The sequence below is a fragment of the Malaya genurostris genome, chromosome 3 (assembly GCF_030247185.1).
Source record: "Malaya genurostris strain Urasoe2022 chromosome 3, Malgen_1.1, whole genome shotgun sequence".
Taxonomy (NCBI): domain Eukaryota; kingdom Metazoa; phylum Arthropoda; class Insecta; order Diptera; family Culicidae; genus Malaya; species Malaya genurostris.
This window is the reverse complement of record NC_080572.1, coordinates 269,271,328-269,294,539: the sequence shown is the minus strand read 5'-3', so window position 1 is coordinate 269,294,539 and position 23,212 is coordinate 269,271,328. Positions and strand designations below refer to the sequence as shown.

The window sequence follows — 23,212 nt, the reverse complement described above, 5'->3', positions numbered from 1 at the left end:
AAGTTATGCCAATCAAATTTATGCCAAACAAATTTATACCAAACAAAATTCGGCCAAATAACGTACACCCTCGAAAATGTTAGAATTTGAACTCTTGGAAATATTATGCGCAGGTTGTTAAACTATTTGAACTAAAATTCTGGAATGCATTTGTATTGATTAAGAAAGTGCATACGTTTTCAATGTTACGCTTGTTTAGAAAGAGTATAGGATTAACGACAGGATTAAGAAAATCTACTACTAGATATCACAATTAATTTTAAACAAAAGCACCACCATGAGGCATCGGGACTATCTCAATTTGATACACGAATTTCCACCACCGAAATCAAGATCGACCATGAGAAAACTACAACCCAAGGAAAACAAACTAGCACCAAACCCAGTCCAGTCTCCAACTCTCGATCAAGTGCAACACACGTACCTGGTCGTTCGGTAGCAGTGTAGCAGCGGAAAGAATTGCTTCGAGTTTGTCGATTTTAGCCATCCGATCCATAGTCGTGTTGGAAAGAATTTCGTCCATCAGTTGCATCGATTCGGTCAAACTCGGTGGTTCCGAGTTTTTCGGGGAAAATGTACCGGGTCCACCCGTGCCCGAGCCCGGCAGCGAGTTGTCCGATGGGACACTGTCCAGACTTTGGTACTCCTGTTCCGCCACATCGCACTCGTCGTCGGAATCGCTCGCGTCGCCACGATCCCTGTCAAAGTTTTCCAATTTGTCTAGCTTTTTGGCCACTTTGTAGGATACTCTTAGCTTCTCCTTTTCATCCTCGGTTAGATCCATGTATCTGAAGTTGTAATAGTTTTTAGATTGGAAGTTCGTTAGCGAAATTCAAAATAGAACCTTAATAATCGTATCTCTCGATTGCTTAGCACCACATTTTTGCTGGCACCTTTGAGTTTGACTTTAAGATCCTGGATTTCGGAGCGAACTTTGCGCTGCTTCTTGCGCATTTTGACGTCAACTGGGCGGATTAACATTAAAATCTGCTCAGTAGACAATTCCGAAAGTAATTCTCGGTATTCAGGTTTAATGGAACTGCAGAAGAAAATAAAAAAACTAGATCGTTTTACTCAAAAAAAGAAAGGATATTTTATGCTTACGATGCCATATTGAGGTAGAGTTGTTCGTTGATCAATATGAGCACATCTCCCGCGGCGTACAGGAGCATGTCTCGAGTCAGTGGCCTCCGGGCCCAGTATTTTTGATCCCTACGATATACATTCTTCAGCTGATCCTTCATCGGATTAACGGTAGCATTGTACATCTCGCATAAGGTATTAAGTGACACGTTCTTCACTTTATAGACCTGCTTACCCTGGTCCTGGAACTGCAGCACGGCATGGGCAGACTACGGCGGGAATTCAATGATAATAAGCATCAATTAGCAATCCACAGTATTTACTTACCTGTGTATCAAACACATTCCGCAGTAGGATCTGAAACTGGTTATACAGATTGACCGAATCGTTCCGACAGTCGTGTATGACCTTGATAACTTTTTCCGCCTCGAGAATCTCCTTGATGCCACCGTGCGCGACCATATCCGGGCAAGTGGCAACGTCGAAAATGAACGCTTCTCCTCGAGTCGTTCCCAGCTGAATTATGGTGATCTGTCCCCGTACGCCCAGATTTATACCTTCGCAGTCGAACGATATGACCGCCTGATCTTCGTAAGCCGATTTCAAAATGGCCTGAGTGACGAACAGGGACTCCTTGACGGTCGAAATCACCCGTGTGTTTTGAAGAACTTTGATTTTCCAAGTGTCTCCGATGAAGTAGTTGTTCGAATGCACCGGACTGGTCGGCGTTGGCGACACCGGGTGAGGCGATTGGTTATTGTTTCCTTGCGTTCCGCCGCCTCCGGGACCGACCGCAATACTGTGATGAGTTTGCTGAATGGCAGACATTGATTGCTTATCTTTTTCTAAATTTTCCGCTAGTGTTTTGATCACCAAACTGTTGATGCGCTGTTTTAGAGTTTGATTTTTCGGATTCACAGCCGGATTGTTGTTTATGAGGTTTGCTTTTTCCGTGGCATTAGCGGGATTGACTTCTGGTTTGGCCGTCGTATACTGCTGTGGTTGTTGTTGTTGTTGCTGCTGCTGCTGCAGTAGTTGATTTTTTAAGTAAGGAGCATTTGCTAACGAGGGACAATTTTTGGAGCAAAGGTTTTCCATTTTAAAATCGTTATTGATTAGCAAACTATCGAAACCACTGGTGGGTTCGTTTTTTATGTTATTCAGTACATTGGTCGGATTGTTCGGTCCGATTCCGACCGATACCGGTTCGTTAAGTTTAAAATCTCCTATTAAATTTTTCGGTGAGGCTGTCCGACTTGTGTTACCGCTACCGTTCGCACTGCCAATGGCACTACCGCCACTACCGGTGCCAGTGCTGCCCGGGCCAAATGTGCTATTGGAAAGATTCAGCTTATCCTGAGCTTGCCGAATGTGTGAATCGGACAGCTTTGGCTTTTGCAATAGCGTGACTAGATTGGATTGGATATGGAAGCAATCTGAAAATAGCTTCAGAAATGTTTTCAAATCACTAGGGTTCTTGAACATATGGAACCACTGTTCCTGCGGGAAGTTCGAGGTCACCATGTGGAAGAGCTGATCGACTATAATAGGGCCCTTAACTTCTATCACTTGAGCAAATGAGTCCAGCAGCTGCTGGGTGGCTTGTGTGTCGATGAATGAGTTCGGAAGATGCAACCGTTCCGAAGCCGGCACGTCCTCTTCGTTCTCGCACCCAACCAGCACAACATTCTCTCCGTCCACCACGTGAAATGTGTCCGGATGTTTGAGCAGAAATTCCGTAAACTCGCGGATGTGCTGACCGGATATGTGTCGCACCTGGGGTGACGCCTGACTGCGGTGACCCAGCAAGCTACGAATCGGTACCTCAGTGCCTTTGCCGTACTGGAGCAGTTTGTGTTTGAAGTAGTCTTTCGCCTCCTGGATGTAGTCGCGTTTGCCCGGAATCGACGAATCGTCCACGCTGCTCGATGTGTAGCTGTTGATGTGGACAAAATCGCCGTTGATCTCGAACAGCGCTGGGTACTGGGAGAGGAACTTTTTGAGACCTGGAAATAGAAAAGAGGAAGCGATAGATTAGGCGATATTCGTTGAAGAGTAATTTATCTAAGACTACGAAAGGAAATCTGGAACGTTCAAACAACATTGTAGCAACAACAAGAACAGTTAATTCGCCAGCCCAATAAAACAATGTAAAACTTACTGGAACACCATTTCAAAGCACTGACTTGTATGATTGGACGTTGTTCGATAGGCAGAGAATTTGAAGTAGAAGAAGCAGAAAACAATTTTTCTAAACAACAACTACCAACACGCCCGCGTTCCAGCGATATGTACGTAGCAGTTAATAGGTCGATCAGATCAGATTATAAGAACAGATAAGCATGGCGAGCGTGTAACCTACTGGCATCAGCATTGTGCAGACCAGGGGCGCCATCGCTCACAAACAACCCAGAAGGCTAAACTTGGATGGGCTGTGCGTTACAGTAAACAGCTACTACAATATCGATAGTGTAAAAGAGAGAGACAGAGAGGGTCGGGTAAACCGGGCTGGAACAACAATCAGCAACACACCGAGTAAATCGTTGTAAAGCCTGATTACATTGTTGCGATATAAAAAATATTTTATCGTTTCTGAAACGACTTTAGATTTTTGCGGTGGACAATTGATGAAATTGTGAAGAAATCCACGCATCTCGATTTGCCCCATTTGCCCCGCACGATTATTGGCGTTGAGAGAGAAAACATTAAATGCTGCTCCAATGAGTAAATATATGAACCAGATACACGAAACACACCCACATTTCTAACTGCTGCTGCTGCTGTTGCTTCAATTGTTAGGCTAATTTACCACTCAAATGGATCTGTTTTGAACGTTGATTTCACGCATGGGATTTATCAAAACGTTTGTGATAATTGTTATAGTTCGTCTTGATTTTAATCAGTCAATCAGTCGGGTGATTCTCGTTGGGACCGTAAAGTAAAACCGTAGTTGTTTAAGTCGATGTATTGTTCAAACTGATGTTCGAATAGTTTTGAAATAAGTTGTGCCTATCTCATTTGGTGGTCTATTTGGAATGCAAAATCGGAAAAGTGTCAGTGAGTTTGGAAAAAAATTAAAGGGTTGTATGCAAGACACGACCGAGCACGATTACATTAAAAATGAAATAATTCTAAGGTACCCATAATAAACACAAAAATAAAGATGATGGTGGATTCACTAAACAGTGACAAATTACAAACTTACTCTACTTTTAGTGTTTAGATTTTTTGTGAATGATAAAATTGACAGTTAGATTTTTTCAGAACCATTGATTCTACTCTATTTGGATGCCTTCCACAAATTGTTACATGTTAAAAGTTTTGAAAAACATTCTATAAATGAAAGTCAATTATGATGATTTCAAAATTACTTAAGGGAGGGGTAGGGTCTAAACGATAAAAAAAAATCATCATTTTTGCGAATTTCGTTCAACAAAATAAATTCCAATGTTTTGCATGATAAAAATCATCATAAGAACAAAACTTTGATATATATATATATATATATATATATATATATATATATATATATATATATATATATATATATATATATATATATATATATATATATATATATATATATATATATATATATATATATATATATATATATTGATACGAAATAAGTTTAAAGAAAAATCCTCACCCAAAAATATATCGTTATTTAGTTGTACACTGAGGTCTCTTTTTACGCGGGGGATACGTACCGCGTAGCTTCGAAAATCCGCTTAAAACTTAGAAATTTGAGACTGCGTAACTTAGGAAATCCGCGTAGAAAAAAAACGCAATATGGAAGAAAATTTTTGTTTGATGCCGAATGTTTTAGAAATGCTTGAAACGTCGAGATCTGGTGTATACTGTACATATTTTTTGTGTCAAAACGTTGACTTAAAAAAATTCGGGATAACACCAGATCTCGATGTTTCATGCATTTCTAAGACAAAACAAGAAAACCGCGTAACTTGGGAAATTCGCGCAAAAAAACACGTAAAAAGACCCCAGCCATTTGTATTCCTCAATTTTTAGTTTTCACTGTTACATCTTATATCAGTGCACAACTAGTAAATTTTGTCACGAGAATTTTGTCATCAGTGCATAGCAGTTCAAATTGAACTAATATGAATGATTATTGATATTCGGAAATGTTGAAGAAGTATATCGTAATCACGTCCTTCAGTTATGTCTCCGACGTTACCCACCCGCCTTTTTTATGCAGGTGATACTTACCGCAAAACTTGGAAATCCACTTGAATATAATTTAAAAATTTGCACAAGTTTGTCATATGAACACAACAAGTCAGTCCGCATACAACACGTCACTTCGAGAAACCCCATGTTTTTCGATGTCCTTAGTTAAAATATACTTTCTGATGTACGGAAAATGTAACAGTGAAAGTAAAATTGCTTACAATTTTGTGATTTTGAAAAAAGTTGGACACAGATTTCAGCGATGATCATTTTTTTGCTTCAACATCTTCTTGCTCGGCAAGCTTTTCCTTCTCGGTAAGAAGAATTTTAAGGTAGACCACATCAGGATGACCGGATTGTCGGATTTTACTCTGAATGTCTTTTTATACCTCATCTTCGCTTCGTAAGCCTGTCGTCCAAATTTTGCTTTAAGGTGAAATGTAGCGGAATGCGAAAATCGCGTTTTTGATCAATTATTCAAAAACTAGACCGATTTTCGAAAAACCAAAAACCCTTAAGTTTTCGAAATCAAATTCATCATAACTAAGTATTCTTAGAATTTTGAAATTTTGCTTTGCCGAGCCGTAAATGGTTTTTGAAATGTATAAACGGTAACTGTTCCGTTCCACGGGGATGATTTTAGAACTGAAAAGTAGTGTTTGTAGCAGAATTTCACAAAGAATCTGAAAATGCAACTCAAAATTATAAAATTTTAGCTAAAACAACCGAAATTTGAAAAAGTTTACATAAACTTTTCCGCATTTTTTTTATTGCTTGCGCGCTGCTGTTTCGTATTGAGGTGGTGTGAGAAATGCACGGTGGGCACGGTGGCATTATATCGTGAGCAAAAATTACATATCAAATAATGACGCGAATTTATGCAGTATTGGGTTTTGTGTTGAAATAAAAACGAGTTGAATACAATAAAATGAGTATTGTAAGAAATCGTTTATTTTCTAAGTAGCTGTAATTTATAATGCTAATAATGTCCAACTCTGTTGTGTTCAATGCATTGATGTTGCTGAAGCAATAATGCTTGGCTGTGTAATATCGTAAAACAGGTATTATTTTAGATTGTAGCAATTTTTTTTAGCAAAACTAAAACTTCAACATTGACAAGCTACTGAATGAAATGAATACAAGCCAAGTATTATCGTTCATTAACCTGTGATACAAACAATAATAATAAACAACTCGAATAAACGTCGTCAAGCAAAGCAAAGTCTTGGTATTACATTTATTGTTGAATATGACCATTTGTTTCAACAGACTTCGCAGCCAAGGAGTGGCGGAGCCGTATTGGGAGAATACTGAATCCACACCAGGAAAATGTCTGGGTTTGGAAGTCTTGGAATACATTCCTTTTGAGAAATTTTTTACAAGTCTATATCACGAGAAATAAACCCACTGCGCTCAATCATTGAAAAAAGTTCTTGTTTCTATGTGTCCGTTTTTCTTATTATGCTTTGTGCGACGGTTCGTTCAAAGCAAGCGGATAAAATTTTGCGCGCATTTTATGACGCTACATTTCACCTTAAGAGCGAGATTTTAATCACAAACGAATATTGTGAACTTATTATCCAAGAATAGCATTCCATTTATTATGTTCTTCCATCAAACATCAATATCTTCGAGTGCAAAAATCTTCTTTCGATTTCCGTATTACGAAACGCAAGCACACATATAGAAAAGTTTTTGTAATTTCTGGTAACAGCTCTGCTGAAATAGTAATCTGTAGAACTTGAGATCGGAGAGCTTACAATCGAATTACAATTGTTCACTGAAAAAAATAAAACATTTCCTAGAGCCGCCTTCTCGTAATTTTTGGTTTTGTGAAGGTGAAAATACACCAATTCGGCCAGCTCGACTAATTGCCGAAACGTTTGCCAAACTTTAATTTTTTTTGGGTTTCATAAGACTCACAAGCTTCAAAAGATTGCAAAGAGCTTTTTTATTCGAACAAATGATTCACAAATGTGGAAAAATGTTTCTTGAAATTCACGAGAAATCCGCACCATCGCACCAAAATCCGCGAGACCGTAACTGAACTGTTTAAAATTGTAGTATTTCGGGGAATTTCTGCTGTTATATATAGGAGAAAATGAATAATATAAGAAAGGTAGCATTACACCACTAGGTGGACGAAAACAGGTTTTTCTAAATGAAATTGCCTGCTACAATATGAACAAACAGATAAAGTACGTGTATGCATTATTCTATAAATTATATCAAATAATTTTAAATCATTCACCAAAGGTCAAAAGACTACACGCACGTCTTGATTGTTAATTATTTGCTCTACATTATTTACGGCGAAAATTAGTTAATTAATTATATTGGTTGATCTTGCCGCCTACCGAGAAAAAATTATCAATTTATTTACTGTAAATCTATCGGAGTTAAGTGATCAAACATTTAAATGTGATTAAATAAACTACCATTTTACTACTATTTATTCGATATACCGATCTATGTATGATCTGTTATTAACAGTGTACTACTAAGAGATAAGGCCACCGCGTCAAAAAAAAATAGGACAATTTCAGAAACGTTTTCCGAGAAATATAGTGAAAGCTATCGAAATTCATTTTTCAGTGTTTAATCAAGTATACCTCAACGTACAAAAAAAATTATTGTTACATAATTTCGATAAAAAATAGCCTCTTCATGACTAAGTTGCTGCGACTAGTTTCCCGGGAGGTCCAAAACAAACAAGAACCAAAGCTCTTTTTAAGTATATATCATTTAAAAAATACTATTTTTTCGAATAATTATAAGCATATAAGTGAAAAGCTTAATTTTTTACATGAAAATTTCATATTGTGTTGTTTATAAAAAAACGTGTTTAATCCACCTAGCAGTGAGATGATACCTTTTTTTACCAATCTGCATGTGTTTTTTGCATGAATATTCTTCGGTGTTTAAGTTTTCATGACATTATTTTAATGACCGTCGTATATAAGTTTATTTTAATTTGAATTTTTGTTTCTGATATTTGATTAGGCTTTTTTTGAGAAAACGATTGAGCTTTGAGAAACGATTTTATACTGGAACCGGAATTCTAAAATCGGTATGACCGAAGTCAGATAAATTCTCCTGAATAGCTTTATAGTTTACATTTGTTTCAAAATATTTGAAAATCAGTGAAGACATCGTTGAGAAATCATAGCACGAATTAAACGCAATGTGCCTTAAAATATGTTATTAAATAAAAAAAAATAGCACGAATTAAATTTCTAGGTGCCTTCTGAATCGACAAAAAGTTAATTTTTTTTATCGGCTATCCAAATCTGCTAATCCGATAAACCTGATTAATTTATGTGGAATAGACATTTTTATACCACTCACCCTGTATCCCCGAAACCGGATGTTGGATCAGGCTGAAGAGCAAAATGTTTTATAAAATCTTGAAACTTTTCATTTGAATCTTAGATCGGTTCAGCCATCTACGAGTAGAATGAGTTACACAATTTTGATTTCGTTTCATATATCATCCTGTAGTTCCGGAACCAGAGGTCGGAACCAAACATAATTCAGGAACTTTGTTTGGGAGCATACGACTTTTCGTATGAATCTGAATTTGTAGAAAAGAAATTTTCCGAGAAAATTGAGTGAAATTATTTGTCACACACGCATTTGCTGATCTCGACGAACTGATTCGAATGGTATATGGATGTTATGTTCTTCCAGCATTTATTGCTGTAAATAGTTTAAAACAATATAATTTAAAAAAATCTGCCATCTGGTTTATATATGTCCTATTCGAACGATTATGTTGCCAAAAACGAGCCGTGCTAAAATCGGTCCGAGGCTAAATGTCATGGAAAAGGATGCTGTACACAGTCTTTTTGGTACTTAGAAACAATTGTATGTAACAGAATAAAAAATCGTGTTTTCCGTTGCTCCCAAGCATTGCTTTGTCATACAGCGCTCAAAACTCCTACTGCTGGAATAGGGGGAAAAGTCGTTTACACAGAAATTTCGATATCTCCGTTAAAAATGGACGGATTTTAACAATCTATGGCTTGTTGGATAGGTATTATCGTGCGGAATCTAAGTCTGAAAACATATTCTGTTTTCAAGATCAATTGTTACAGATACTGTCAAAAAACTGAAAATTTTGACATAAAACTCCGTATAACTCAAAAAGTAAACATCCTATCTCAAAACCATTCAATAGCGTTTTGGGTGACGGGGAGACCTTTCATTTGCAACTAGTTTGATCAAAATCGGCCCAGCCATCTCTGAGATCTCGACCTCTTAGTTGACAACACACATACAGACACACACACATACACACACAGACATTTGCTCAGTTCGTCGAGCTGAATCGATTGGTATATGTCATTCGGCCCTCCGGGCCTCGGAAAAATTTTCGAAAGTTTGAGCGAATTCTATACCTATTTTTTATATATATATAAAAAGGTAAAAGTTTACGGCATATCAAGAAACCCCCACGTGGTATGCTAGATAATGTGTTTATAAAAGTCTCCTCAAAATTTGCGCCTAAAGTTATCTCAAGATGCATTAAACGTGGCCTTCGCAAACGTGATACTTTCGAAATTTTCTTTACGAACATTCGCGTACCCCCATAAAAAACCCTGGTTATTAATATTTTCACGTTTCGCCGTTTGGAGTAACGTAGCAAATTTTTAACACTCCGCACTCAGTAATTCCAGAACCGGAAATAGGATCCGGATGAAACTTAGGAATTCCGTATGAGATCATTCATTTGTAAAGTTTGTGAAAATAAGGGAAGCCATCGCTGATAAAAATGAGTGTGCTTCATTTCAGAGTTTGTGACCACTACTTCCGATGCTTTCGGAGCCGGAGACTGGTATATCAGAAGTCAGTTCTTTTAACCGTCAACTAATGAGAAGACCTATCGATTGGAATTGATTTGAGCGCAGTTTTGAAATAATGCTTCGCTTTTTTCCTAACCGTTCATTTTCGAAATTTGTAACACTCTACATCCTATAAGTCCGAAACTGGAAGTCGGATCCGGGAATTAATGTGCATATTTTTTTTACTTATTTAAGTACTCACAAGTTCTTATCTCATGCCTCTCCGTATGTCTATGATGCTGACACATTGTTCATTAGTAGCAGAATGAGAGAGTGCGAATTGGTTTGTAAATATTAATTTATTTGAAACGCAAAAATTATTGAAAATTCTTCAAATAGGTCAAGTATTTCGCCTTGAGGTCCTATTGCTGAAGTGTATTTAAACCCTTAATGTGACTTTAAATTATCAACATGTATTCATGAAAATCGTTTGCATCATTCCTTGCAATTTATGAATTAGCATTTTGCATATCATCCTTATATAATTTGACGCATAAAGCAAAATTAAGACGTAAGAATAACTTTTTATGTATAAAACATGATTGTATTCTTATTATAAGTTTAGAAGACTGAAGGGTTTGGAAGGTTTCGATACGATAAGAAATGAAACATTAAATGCAAACTCGAGTATTGATGAGATTAGAAAATGTTAATTATTCAGACAAAACTGAAAAACATAAACTAAATACGCGTCGATTGCTTGCCAATTGCAAGGGATCGAAAGTCTTTCTGTAATGTTTGAATCCATTTGATGCAAACATTTTATTTAAGCGGGGCTAATCGATGGAATGGTGACCTCGGAACACGATTGTATACGAAATGGGTCATCAGAATTCAACTGAGTCAACACCTCCCTGAGTCCTGGACTATAGTAGTTTTTTTCCCTTTATAGGCTGCTCTGGCCGAGGGGGGATTCCTGGACTATAGTTATTTGCATGTATAAATAAAACACATGGGAATATTTATAGGTTAAATACACATACACGCACACACAAATACATAACTCCGAAACCGGAAGTAGGATCCGATTAAAACTCAAGAGTTTTGTATGCGACCAGTAGATCTTTCATAAACAAGTTGAAGAAGAGTGGAAAGATGACTCGGTAAGCGACAGAGATGAAGAATTGGCGGTACAAAATGGTCACTCTTGGTTAGTAGATTTCTTTAAATCAAATCAGAATAATTTCGACGTGAACAATTCATAAGATCTCATAATCCAAGGACAGTTCTCTTTGTTTACTGTTTCTTCTGTAAATAACTGCTTAATTTCCGCATTCACTTATCAAATATTCATGTAGCATGAAATACAACATTTACAGTTTTCTCGTAGCAATTCTCATAGTAATAACGCAGATATAATCGAAAGAGATAATAAACAAAAAGATACTGTGAATTGCTTTTAGGCCCTTTTGAAATGTTTACGTTGATTTCTTCACGTTTTTTTATTAGAGTACAATAAAAGTCTTCAATTTTGAGTACTCAACATTTGCGACCAGATTTTCATTTTTTGCGAACAGATATCAAATGACTTAAGCTTTAGGTGGGATAATGTCAAAGAATGAATAGTAGAACAAATTAAGGTTCTAAACAGTTCCGGTAATCATCATAGTACAAAACGGCATACACTTTTGTGGTGAGGATGTCTGGTCTTAATGCTGTTAATTTTCCAGGCGTTGGGCTCATTGTTAGCTGAAGCTTAGTTATTCAGATTCTCGCCGGACTTATCGTAGTTTTTTGCTAATAAAGACATTTGGTCAGTTAGTAGTCGTAGGTTTACATGGAACCTTCAAGTCCAATCCAAAAGTCTCATAATAATCATTCTCATTATTCAATCTTCAAATTATAAAAATAACTATTGTAGTTTGTTTAGTTTCTGACCCTCAGGATAAAAATTGCATGAAAATAAATTGATATCATGTCATTCTTCAAATTTGTATCACTGTGCTTCGGTGTATCCACCGGCCATATATTCGCTATACAATTGCTTAAGTAAATCTGAGCCGAGCTAAAGATAATACTGACAAGAAGAGTAAGCCCATGAAGCTGCATGAGACCTTTAATGATTTGAAATCAAATTCTTTATGAAAATCCGTAAGCTTACAAACGACCAAAAAAGCAACTTTTTAAACAGAAAAAACGTTCATCTGTGAGTAAACAGTCCCGTCGAATTGAAGCTAGAGAGATAATCGATCATCGGACGTGACTGCAAGCAGGGTTGGGAGATATTGGCGGAGGAAAAAGCTGTCTGGTTTGGGAAATCGAAGTCAGAGTCGAAGCAAAATTACAACAAGAGGATGGATGTCGATCAGCAACCCATCCGAGGAGTAGCCACATTCGCATCACTCTCGTAGCTCATGTGGGGGGATAACATCAATTGATTCCGAAGTGTTGGCGGTGAGAGTCTAGCCGGGCCAGTGGAAACAACACAAACATGTAATCATCAACTATCAGCGAGCAATACAATACAAGCACTACTACTCGGGGTATTGCCGAGAAACATACACATCGATAAATATGTACCTACTCATCGAGCGAACTGCATCGAAGCTCAACCTGCTACATACGGAATAAAATTGTAAATAGTTGAGTAATAGCAAAATCTCAACTCAAAAACAAACCTTTTCAATGAAAAATTGTAGCTGGGTCTTGTGTTGATAGATTAGGGCAGGGCAAGATATTTTGAAATGACAGGTGCGCGTAATGCGAGCACATATAGGCATATAAAATATAGTCACAAGAAAAAAATAAAGGCAACATCTTGGTACTACTTTCCGATGCAGAACTTGATCTTCTTGTTCGCCGATACTTCGTGTTCAACCCTACTCGAACATACAACAACCGAGTTCTGAGTACCATACACAACGAGGCGACAGGCAATGGTTCTAATGAAATCTTAATTGAATATGATGTACGAAAAAACTTGCTACACAACGCATTGAATTCCTTTTTCATGCACATATGAAAACAGATTGGAAAAGCACAGACGAAACGAATAACAGAAATGAAAATTTGCGAATAAAAATTGGGTTCTCAATCTGTGAAGTTTTAACAATTTAATTGGAAATTTTAGGCAATATAAATTAATAATTAAACACGAAGCTTCAGTTATTAGAGTTCAGAAACGATATTTGAGAGGTGGTATGTTTGGCGGATTCCTAAAGTCAGTAGTATCGTAGCATAAGCCATACAATTGGATTGTACACTGTGAATATCAGTAGCGTCTCGTGACAAAAATGACTAGTTGTGCACTGCTTGAAAAGGTGTGTGAAAACTAAAGATTGAGGAATCGAGATTCGCTTGTGTTTTGCAATACAATGAGATAACGATATACTTTCGGATGGGATTTTTCATTAAACAAACAATTCTCAGAGCTGAGCTGAGTAATTCTTTCACTTCTTGAATCTGTGCAGTAACTCATGTGCACGGAAAAGACACTAACACAGTGACAACAGATACTTGAAATTTTATGTCTGATGTATATGAGAGGCATGTAAATACACGCAATTTCGGTGCAATCCAATCTGCTTTCATCGAATAAATAAAGATTCCAAAAAAATTAATTAATTCGGATGGGGTTGGGGACGCAGATCATTCCTTCAGTTCGACCGATTGTGCAGTGCACGAGGTTCACATGAGGACGAGACGCCACTGGTGAATAAATCTGTTGAAGCAGAAGAGTTCACGTTGTGCATCAGAATGTATTTTGCGATCAAAGTAATATCGATTTAGTTTTGTATTTTTTTTATTTAACGTAAGTTCTGCATGACCAAAAAGGACAATTTGCATCATCGGTTTGCCATTTTAATGCTAGCCTTACTTTTAAGAAGGACTTAAGCAAAAGATCCAGTGAAAATTTTACGAACAAAACGATGTGGCGAAGCCGCATTAGATATTTTTCATCTGCACTCAGTTATCGGATAATACCACAAAAAATTGCCTGATAGGTACACTAATTAAGTCAACAAATTTTTTTTTGGAATTTTGAATGAACCTACAAAAATTATTCAAGTCTCTGAATCATTTTAGAAGTACGATTGTAGGTCAACAAATCGGGATACATTATCATTTTTTATTTTTTTTTATTTTTTTTTATTTATTTAAAAGATATTTTTTATTCAAGCCTATTTGCGTACAAGCATTACGTGGCCGATTGAGCCGATTTTTTAAATTATTTTTTTTTGTGTTGGATCTCGTTGTCACCCTTTTTCTAGGGGGAGAGGAGTTTCCACTTCTCTCCTGCGAGGATTGAGGGGCACTTCGTTCGTGGTTCGTCTCGTCATCCATTGCCGCATCGATGGCATTGTTGTTGGTTTCGTTGCTAGTTGCTGTAGATGAGCCTTGTTGTACATTGTTTGCAGTTGCTGGTTGGTTATATGGTAAGTTGTTAACTGTAGCTAATGTACTTTATTCTATAGGGGATACGTTGAACGGTTTCGTTGAAGGGGATGCTTCACTGTTGTTGGTGACTGTCACAGGTGTACTGGGGTTGTTTGGGGTTGGTGTGAAGGAGACACCGTTGTCCTCGTGTGTAGTTGTTTCCTTGTCCAGTTTATCACATGGCTTACCGTAGTGAACAGCTTTTTGGCAATATTGACATGTGGCCATCTGATTGTCATAGGTAACAAGTGATTTGCACGGAATTCTTGTAGAAGGTATAGGCCTCTTTAAGTGTATGCGTAATAAACGTACGCCATTTAGAATACCGGAGAAAAAATTCTTCCACTTTTGTTTTTCGGTAGAGAGAATCTCTCCGTATTGGGACATAGTTTTGCGAATATATGAATCGGTGACGCTTGAGGGAAGATCATGCACACGCACTTCTATAGCACTATCTTCCATATATACTGGAATGTTGTACTTAACGTTCTCGTGCTCCACATAGTGCACATTGTTATTGTCTTTTGCGAATTGAATTGCATCCAATTCTTTATAAGACTGAATGTAAACAACATTATTTGTCTTATTGCATTGAAGTAAATGCACACGTTTAATGTCAAGATGCATTTGCTCCTTAAGCAAACCTTCAAGTTCTCGTATCGAAGGTCGAATTTTGCACTGCCTGAAGTCAACAACAATTGAATTCTTTCGTTTCGGCGGTAGCTTTTGTTCGTTTGGTTCACTCATTTCGAGGTCGTTCTATTGTTCACTACACAACGCTGTACTTCGTTTCTTCTGTCCCGAACGTAAGCGGTTTTGTTTTATGACTTAGATGAGATGTGAAACCGAACTGGTCATTTTTTATTTGTTTTTTTTTATCAATACCAATCACGATATGAAGAATTCGGCGAAATTATCCTTTCGGCGAAACGGCTTTCGGCGAAATGACTCTTTCGGAGAAACGGCATTCGGCGAAACGGTTTTCGGTGAAATGACCCTGATCCGTTGTGGCTGACAGTTTAGTTTTATTTCCAATCTAAATTACTTTTTTTTTATCTAAACTCGATTCGCATACTTGTCGCAAATTGATTGCTATTAATTGGTGATTTCATTATTTTGTAAACATAAAATATTTTTGTCCATATCTTTCGCTTTTTGCCCACTGTGAAAAAAATAATACTAGTTCTACAACAACTGTACCACAACATACAAAACAACTTCATCATCTGTGGAATATTTTCAGAGAAGACTCCTTTTGAAAAATTTAAAAACTGATGAAATGTCTTACAGTGTATATTATTTTACACAACCCAATACCATAAAGAATTACTATATCACAGAATTTCTGCAAGCATGAAAGTAAACAATTATCCACTCTTTTAATCTTCAGAACGGTAGCATTTAGCAAAATTTGGTTACACACCATTTCGATTGCAAATTTTGAGTTCTTTCACAAAGCCGTATCAGAAAACTTAAAAAAATTTGAACAATTTTCAAAAGTTTGGTTATTTTAAAAGCCTATAACTTTTTGTTCCATTATTTTTCCATTTTGAACTATAGTATGTAGAACTATAGCTAAAACTTATGAATATATAATAAAATGAAAAAAATATTTTTTTCTGGGAAAATCGATTTCAATGTTTCATTTTTAGAGCAAAATAACAGCACAACATTATTTTTCACAGTGTATACTTCCTCCCTATAGCCCTAGTAATCACCTGAAACATTGCCTACATCACCAAATCAATTTAAAAAACCGTTTGTAAGATATAGTTCTTTAAAAAATTTCAAGAACATATTTTATTAGGCCATTATTAAAAGTTAGGATAGAGTTAAAATAATAAACTGATAATCCATTCTCCTTTTTGGTCTTGAGAATACTGAGAATTTTGAGCCCAACAAAATAAACAGATATGAAATTTAAGAAAAAAAAATCATGATTTTTTGATATTTTCAGCAACGACAAAAAAGGTTTTTTGCTTGGGTCCTTCTTAAAAGTTAAAGCTAAAACTGATAATGCATTGTGCTTTTTGGTTATGAAAAAAAGTCTTGTGTACTCAGCACAAACGGATTGCTTTAAAAAACCGTAACTTCGGAAATTCGTATAAAAGTAAATTGCCCAACATTGAAAATTCTCATTACTTTGAAAATCCGCATAAAAAAATTTGGTGAAAAATATCAACTTTTCGAAAAAAAATGTGAAAAAATAAAAATTTGACGTGAAACATTCAGATCTTGTGTCATCTTAAAAAAAAACTTTTTCAATAAAGACTATCAGAGAATCGACTTAAAAATTTTGTTTCGAGATAATACAACGTTTCGTGCATTTCTAAGACGGAACAAGAAAAACGCATATTTTTGACAATTCGCATAAAAAACACTTTGAAAATTCGCATTAAAAAACCGTATAACTTTGAAAATTTTCATCAAAATGAACTTTGAAAATTGTCATAAAACGTTCGTATGAAAAACAGTATAAAACACCGCATAAAAAATAGTGTGCACTAGGGTCTTTTTTACACGGTTTTTTTTATGCGGTTTCTTTTTAAGCAGCCTTTATTAGCCTTCAGAAATTTTCAAAAAAAAAATGTTCAGATTACACCAGATCTGGAAGTTTCATGCATTTCTAAGACATTCGATACCAAAAAAAATTCGATTTTGGAGTTCTCAAAGCGCTTATATCACTTGATATACCGAGATGATATGCATATCACGTGGGAGTGTTCACATATGATCGAAATAATATTGTTTGACAATCAAATTGTCATATTGAATGTTCCCATTAGGAGTAAGATCAATAATATTGCTTTTCTCTCCTACAATTCAATCAATAATTGAAGTCTTGCAATAAATGGTCTCCGAACGCCAGTATTCGTTGAAAAATTTGAAATTATAATGATTGTTTATTGTCACTCTCAAAGTGACGTTCATTAATGAGTGCGTTCAATGCCATTATCCGTGTTGCTAGTAGCGATTTTTGACAACTCGACATGATATCGTACATGATATCCCGGATATCATGCCGAAATGGTGATACGCGTTGACATAAAATTGTATGGGATATCAAGTGATATCGCACATGATACCATCGGATATCAAGTATATCCGTATATCACTTGATATCAGCGCTAATGTGAACATACTATTACTCACGTTTAGGGCGCGTAACTTTCTTTGGTCGATAATATTGGTTTGCCGGTTACCTCACTTATACCGAATTGCGTTCTTCAAGAGTATAATGACCCGAAGCATTGAGGTCGCCTCTGTTGCGTCTGGGAGGAGAAAAATTATATCGTCACCTTGGAATGGCTTTCCTCATTTCCCATCGTCGAGAGCTCTATCCAAATTGTCTGGGCCATCATAAACAGCAAACTTGCAGTGAATCCTGTTAACAATTTCAGGCAACTAGCTCAAAAATGCTATGACATTTTTGTAAAAAGTAGGCTTTCATTGCTTTTGAATTGAAAGAAAGGATTTTTCGAATTTCTACTAAGACGCTCAACTAAAAAAAAAGATATTCAATATTTACAAGAATGACCAATGACGTCTCGTCCTCATGTGCACTCCGTGCACTGCACAACTGGTCAAATTGATGGATTTGACTGCATCCCCAGTCGCATTCAATTATTTTCTAGGTTCTCTATTTATTCGAAAATAGCAGGTCCTATGGTACCGAATATAAAATAATGAGCGATTTTGTCCACAGCACAATATGCACAAATTCATCCTAAGCTTCTTGCGCTTGCTGGTCAATCACAGCCAAACAATCCTTTCATATGAAATTGCTGTAGCCAATACATGGTGCTCTGAACTCAAGTACTTTGCCTTGCGCGCCGAAATTGCGTATATTTACACATCATATACATTTCAAGTATCTCTTGTCACTGTGTCCGTGCATATGAGTTACTGCACAGATTCAAGAAGGATTTACTGAGCTCAGCTCTGAGATTTGTTGAACTCTCTATTACGTTTAACTCTGTGAGAACTTGTATGCACATATTTAGAAGAGGTTTCAGTGGCTTATGCTTATGGCAGTTGGAAAAAATGGCTGTCTCAGTTGCAACGTAGAAACGGTTCTGATATCATACCACATAAGCACTGCAAAACCCGTAAATTTCGTCACAAGACGCCACTGAGAATGACACGACGTTGGTACAATATTTTCCTGCTATTGAATTAGGCTCGTACGACAAACGTCGGGTGCAATAAATTAGAGATGGGTTTCAGGTTCTGGAGAATTTTTTTATTTTCCAACGGATTGGTTTCGGGTTTGACGATGGTCGGGTTTTAGGTATTTGAATCCAAATCCGACCCGAAACCCGGGTTCGAGTCAGGTGCGGGTAGAAAAAGTTTTCCGTGATGATAGATTTTTATTTTTATTCAGATTTGGGATGAGCAATTTGTATATCCGACAGACTTTATAACAAATTGGTAAAAACCAGTGATTAGGACCTATCGAACGATTGATAGCCAACCGAAGAAGCATGGATCCCAGCAGGCGCGTACCCCAAAAAAATTTGAACCCCTAAGCCCTGTATACGCACCTGGATCCCAGCAATCGGCTCTGAGGCTTGTAACCAAAACGATGCGAAATGGGACAAACATCGATTTCTCTGGATCTGTTGATCCCTTTTGTACAAAATTTGATTAGAATAAATGCTGCATAAAAACAAATTACTGTCATTTTTTCTAATCTGTACAAATATAATCAATACAGTAAAAGATAGATTAAAATAGATGTTTGTAATGTAATGCGACATCTTCTGAAAATTTGTAGTTGTACAAGTTGTACAATCTCATGGAATTTATATTCAATAGACCCATTTTATTCCAAAAAAAAAACACTCATTTAATCGAACATAGCAGATTTTACTATAACTAATATTTCTAACAAATGACATTAATAGCAAACTCCTGCTCATCAAGAAAAATATCTTCGCATCTTTCATAAAAACTATACCACAATTTCAAACTGATTCTGATCCATACTCGAACAAACAAACTGATAAACAGGTCATTTGATCAACTTCACACTAAGTCACGGTACTTTCCCAATCAAACGTATCTATCGTTAGCTGTTATGTTATTTGCTTTGCGTTTACAATAGGTTAGCTGGGCCAAAGTACGTGTTTCAAACGGAGGAACATTAGGAATAAAGAGAGAATAAAAAGTTGGAATGGCAAGGTTGCATCATAAAAACCCGGACAGCATCATACTCCGGTTGTAATGAGCCTGTTACATTATTCTTGCAGCTAGGTTGGCTGATAGTAAAGATCTGTATTGCTCTTGCAGTGTGCAAGCGTCCGTAGCCTACCTGGAAACGGTTGTACTTTGTTTGTTCGCATCAATGATTTTTCCCAGGAAACCTTTTTTTCCAATAATTTTATAGTGCTAGTAAAATCATGCTCAATTGTTGAAAACAGAATAAATTTTTAAATTTATGTCTGTCTCATATAGAAAGATTATGCTTTCTTGAGAAAGACTGAGTGAAATTATAAAACTGAATTCAACAAAGTTTTCAACCATCAAAATCTAATTATTATTTGACACATTTTAGAAAAGCAGAGCTCTTACCGATAATCTGCCACCCAAGAAAAAGCTACTCTATTCCTGCTGTTGTTAGTTAAGAGCAGACGACACCTGAAGCGGATGCTGTGACCTTGATGAAAGCGCCCGTAAGCGAAAACTAACTCGTCCCGCTAGTGGCAATCAAGTTAGCTGATCTCTTCTGGTACGTACAAACACGCTTGTCGTGAGCTTATTTACATAAGTAAGCTTAAAATGGGATCCGTTCGTTAACGGGCTTCCAGACATAATAGAACACTGGAATTTACAGTTCAGTCCAGTTAGTGGTGTGAAAGTGCAATTAGTAGTATCGGACGATTAAATCAACGTTCGAAAAGTGGTATGGCATGTCAGCCTTCTTTTTCATTTTTCTTCATTCATTTATGCACTCCAGTATCAACAAACGATGTAGCGTAAAAAAGGGAGCAATATAATGTATTCAAGATAAATTTTTCAAAATTCACACAGATTCCCATTGTCTCACTTAGGTTAATAATTATTTTAACTACAGATGAATATCTTAATTAAATGGAAACACTTTTTAGCAATGCGTTATATTGTACAAAATAAGTGTTTTTCTAAGTAGACTTAGTTCTTATTTTGGATAGTGCAACATCAGATCATCATCACCAATTCAAATCGAATTCCTAATCGCATCCTATGGAAATTAAAGTGGTCGAAATACTAGGAATCGGAACAAAATTTGCAACATGATCGGTTAAGAATTACAGATGTACAGTATGTCGGTACGCTTTTGCACTAGAGATGGTCGGTTTTCGAATATTTGAACCCGTTGAGTTCGGGCATATTTTGGGTACGATTTACTCGTCCAACTCAGTCTAGAATTGTTTGCGATTGTGACGATATAATCCAAGAACAATATAATACAGTGAACAATAAGACGATTTCTAGATTAGCAAACCCGACAATGTGTTATGCTTATGAGATTCAGCTCAACAAAACTAATAACGTTATATACATTTTTTCATCGCAAAGCAGCGTAGGTAAGTTGTAAAATCACCTTGGCAATAGGCGGGAGGGTAATATCAGACACAGAACTGGATGACATGAATTATTAAGCGGAATACACGAAAGCAAAATATTACGGGTCGTTTGCTGGTTCTGCAAAGCAAAAAGCTTTTCGTAAGGCTTGCTGAAATGGCTACGTAATTCACTCAAGTATTTTAATTTCAAATGCGGGATGATGTAACTGTTGCATCTTCATCCTACGAGACAGGATAAGATGGATGCATTTGGGATCTCACCCGTCGTATGCTGGTATTTGTCAGTCATCAACTACTCATCATCAAGTCAACTAGTTGGATAAAGCACAACTTACCCTCCGACAACAGCATTTTTACCAGATTTGAAAATGTCAAAAGGTCATTTGACATTTGTTGCATTTTTTCAAACATCATTGCAGGATTCCTGTCAGAGCTCTGAATGGACATTAAAAACTCCACTATCATGTGATTTGTGTAAGTGCGATTGCCTACTTCATGGCATCCGATATGTATCTGTCCCGCAACTACGTATCCTGGTTTTTGGTTCTCCATACATGGCTAAATCTGTGTATGGGGAGCTAAAATTGAAGGATATTTTATCTTCTCTCACACTATGTGGTAAGTAGGTATAGTTAGAGGGGTTCATCATTCCTCCTGGAGCAAATGAACCCTTTCTAGACTGATCTTAAAAGGCTTTAGCAGAATGGTTCCATTTTGGGGTGCCGAATTAACTTCTGCTCATACATATTGCGAATAATTCTCTCGGTAATGCAGAATGGTGTCGCTTTTGTAAAATCTCTAAATCCTCTTTGTGGTTGAAGGTTTAATTAAGTGTGCATTTTGGCATCTGCAAATCGTTCAGCATCCTTCCATGGATGCAGAACTGTTTATTTATCTTTATGTTGTGCTGTTTTCCCACACCACCGATTTTACATGTTCCTTTTATCCCTCCCTTCCCATCAAGAAAATGATGAGAAGCGATGGCAAGGCACAAATCTCCAACTAACTAGGGGAACATGCCGCTTGAACCAATTAGTCCTGATTTCTGAGTTTCTGTTTTACTAGCAAATAAATTATGTTGTGAGACCACTGCATTCAATCACTGTATATTTTCCGTATTTCTATGTGGGAACAATAAGCTTTGCGAGATGATTCGTTTAATTCATGCGGTGAACAATAAGACGAAAATGCATTAGTAAATTTCTAACGAAGAGTAGGTTTTCAAACTTATAGCTTTTTTTCCTCTATCTCTAGGCAGCCGGTTACCGAGAGAGGAATATGGAGTTATTTTAATTGATAAACAATTAGTTCTAAACTGACGTGTTAATAAATGATAATAAAAGAAGGCGATTTATAAATTTAAATAATTAAATTTATATTCGATTATTTTCGAGGGAGCCGATTCTTACGAACAATTATCGTTCTAGTTTAGTGATCCTTGGTTTGTCTCACAGTGAAACTTTGTTCTGCAGCAACTCTACAAAACAAATTTCGAGTTTGTTTTGTTCAGATCTTCTACCTTATACCTGGCATCACACTAAACACCCAGACACTCTAACTATTTCAACTTAAAATTAACTATGACAACCAGGACGTATGAACCAAAAAGTATTCAGACTTGGCCATTCGAAGGATCCGAAACCAACTAAGATTATATAAATCGTGAATTTCTCGAACAGGTTCCTAGTTGGTCATACGAACAATAAACAGAGCGTGTTTAGTAGGAATATACGTGTGCTATTCTAGATGACTTAGAATATGCATTAGAATACTAAATTCATAGTTATATTCTAGTTAGTAAAATAAACTACAAACCCTTATGAAATAAACTACAAACACTTTTAGTGAAACCACCACTAACGAATCACGCCATGAGAATAAACGATAAGAAACTCGTATGAATTGAGCTGGCCACAACCTAGTGTATAAGAACGATAAATAACATGAGATGGTAAATTTTTACCCAGTCAGATTATTCTTAAGGGCTGAGACCAGTATTTCGCTCTCGATGGGCCGAGTGGCCAAGAAAGTTGTGATATTTTCGGTTACAAGTTTGACTATATCAATCGGCCGAATGTGATTGACATATATAAGCATAAAATGTGTCTCCATCCAATAAAGATACCGCTTGTTTGGCAGCCTTACTGA

The 23,212-nt window shown here is 36.6% G+C and overlaps 1 protein-coding gene across 2 annotated transcripts in view; it reads right to left on the bottom strand.

Moving 5' to 3' along the window:
- The window catches only part of LOC131433781 (uncharacterized), a 59,748-nt gene that overhangs the window by 6,102 nt on the left and 30,434 nt on the right, over positions 1-23,212 (bottom strand). For both annotated transcript variants that reach the window (XM_058600376.1, XM_058600377.1), the window contains exons 2-5: positions 1,411-3,089; positions 1,105-1,352; positions 845-1,039; positions 425-788 (exon numbers count right to left, since the gene is read on the bottom strand). In XM_058600376.1, coding sequence (XP_058456359.1) covers positions 425-788; positions 845-1,039; positions 1,105-1,352; positions 1,411-3,089 — 2,486 coding nt within the window. The remainder of the gene's footprint in view (positions 1-424; positions 789-844; positions 1,040-1,104; positions 1,353-1,410; positions 3,090-23,212) is intronic.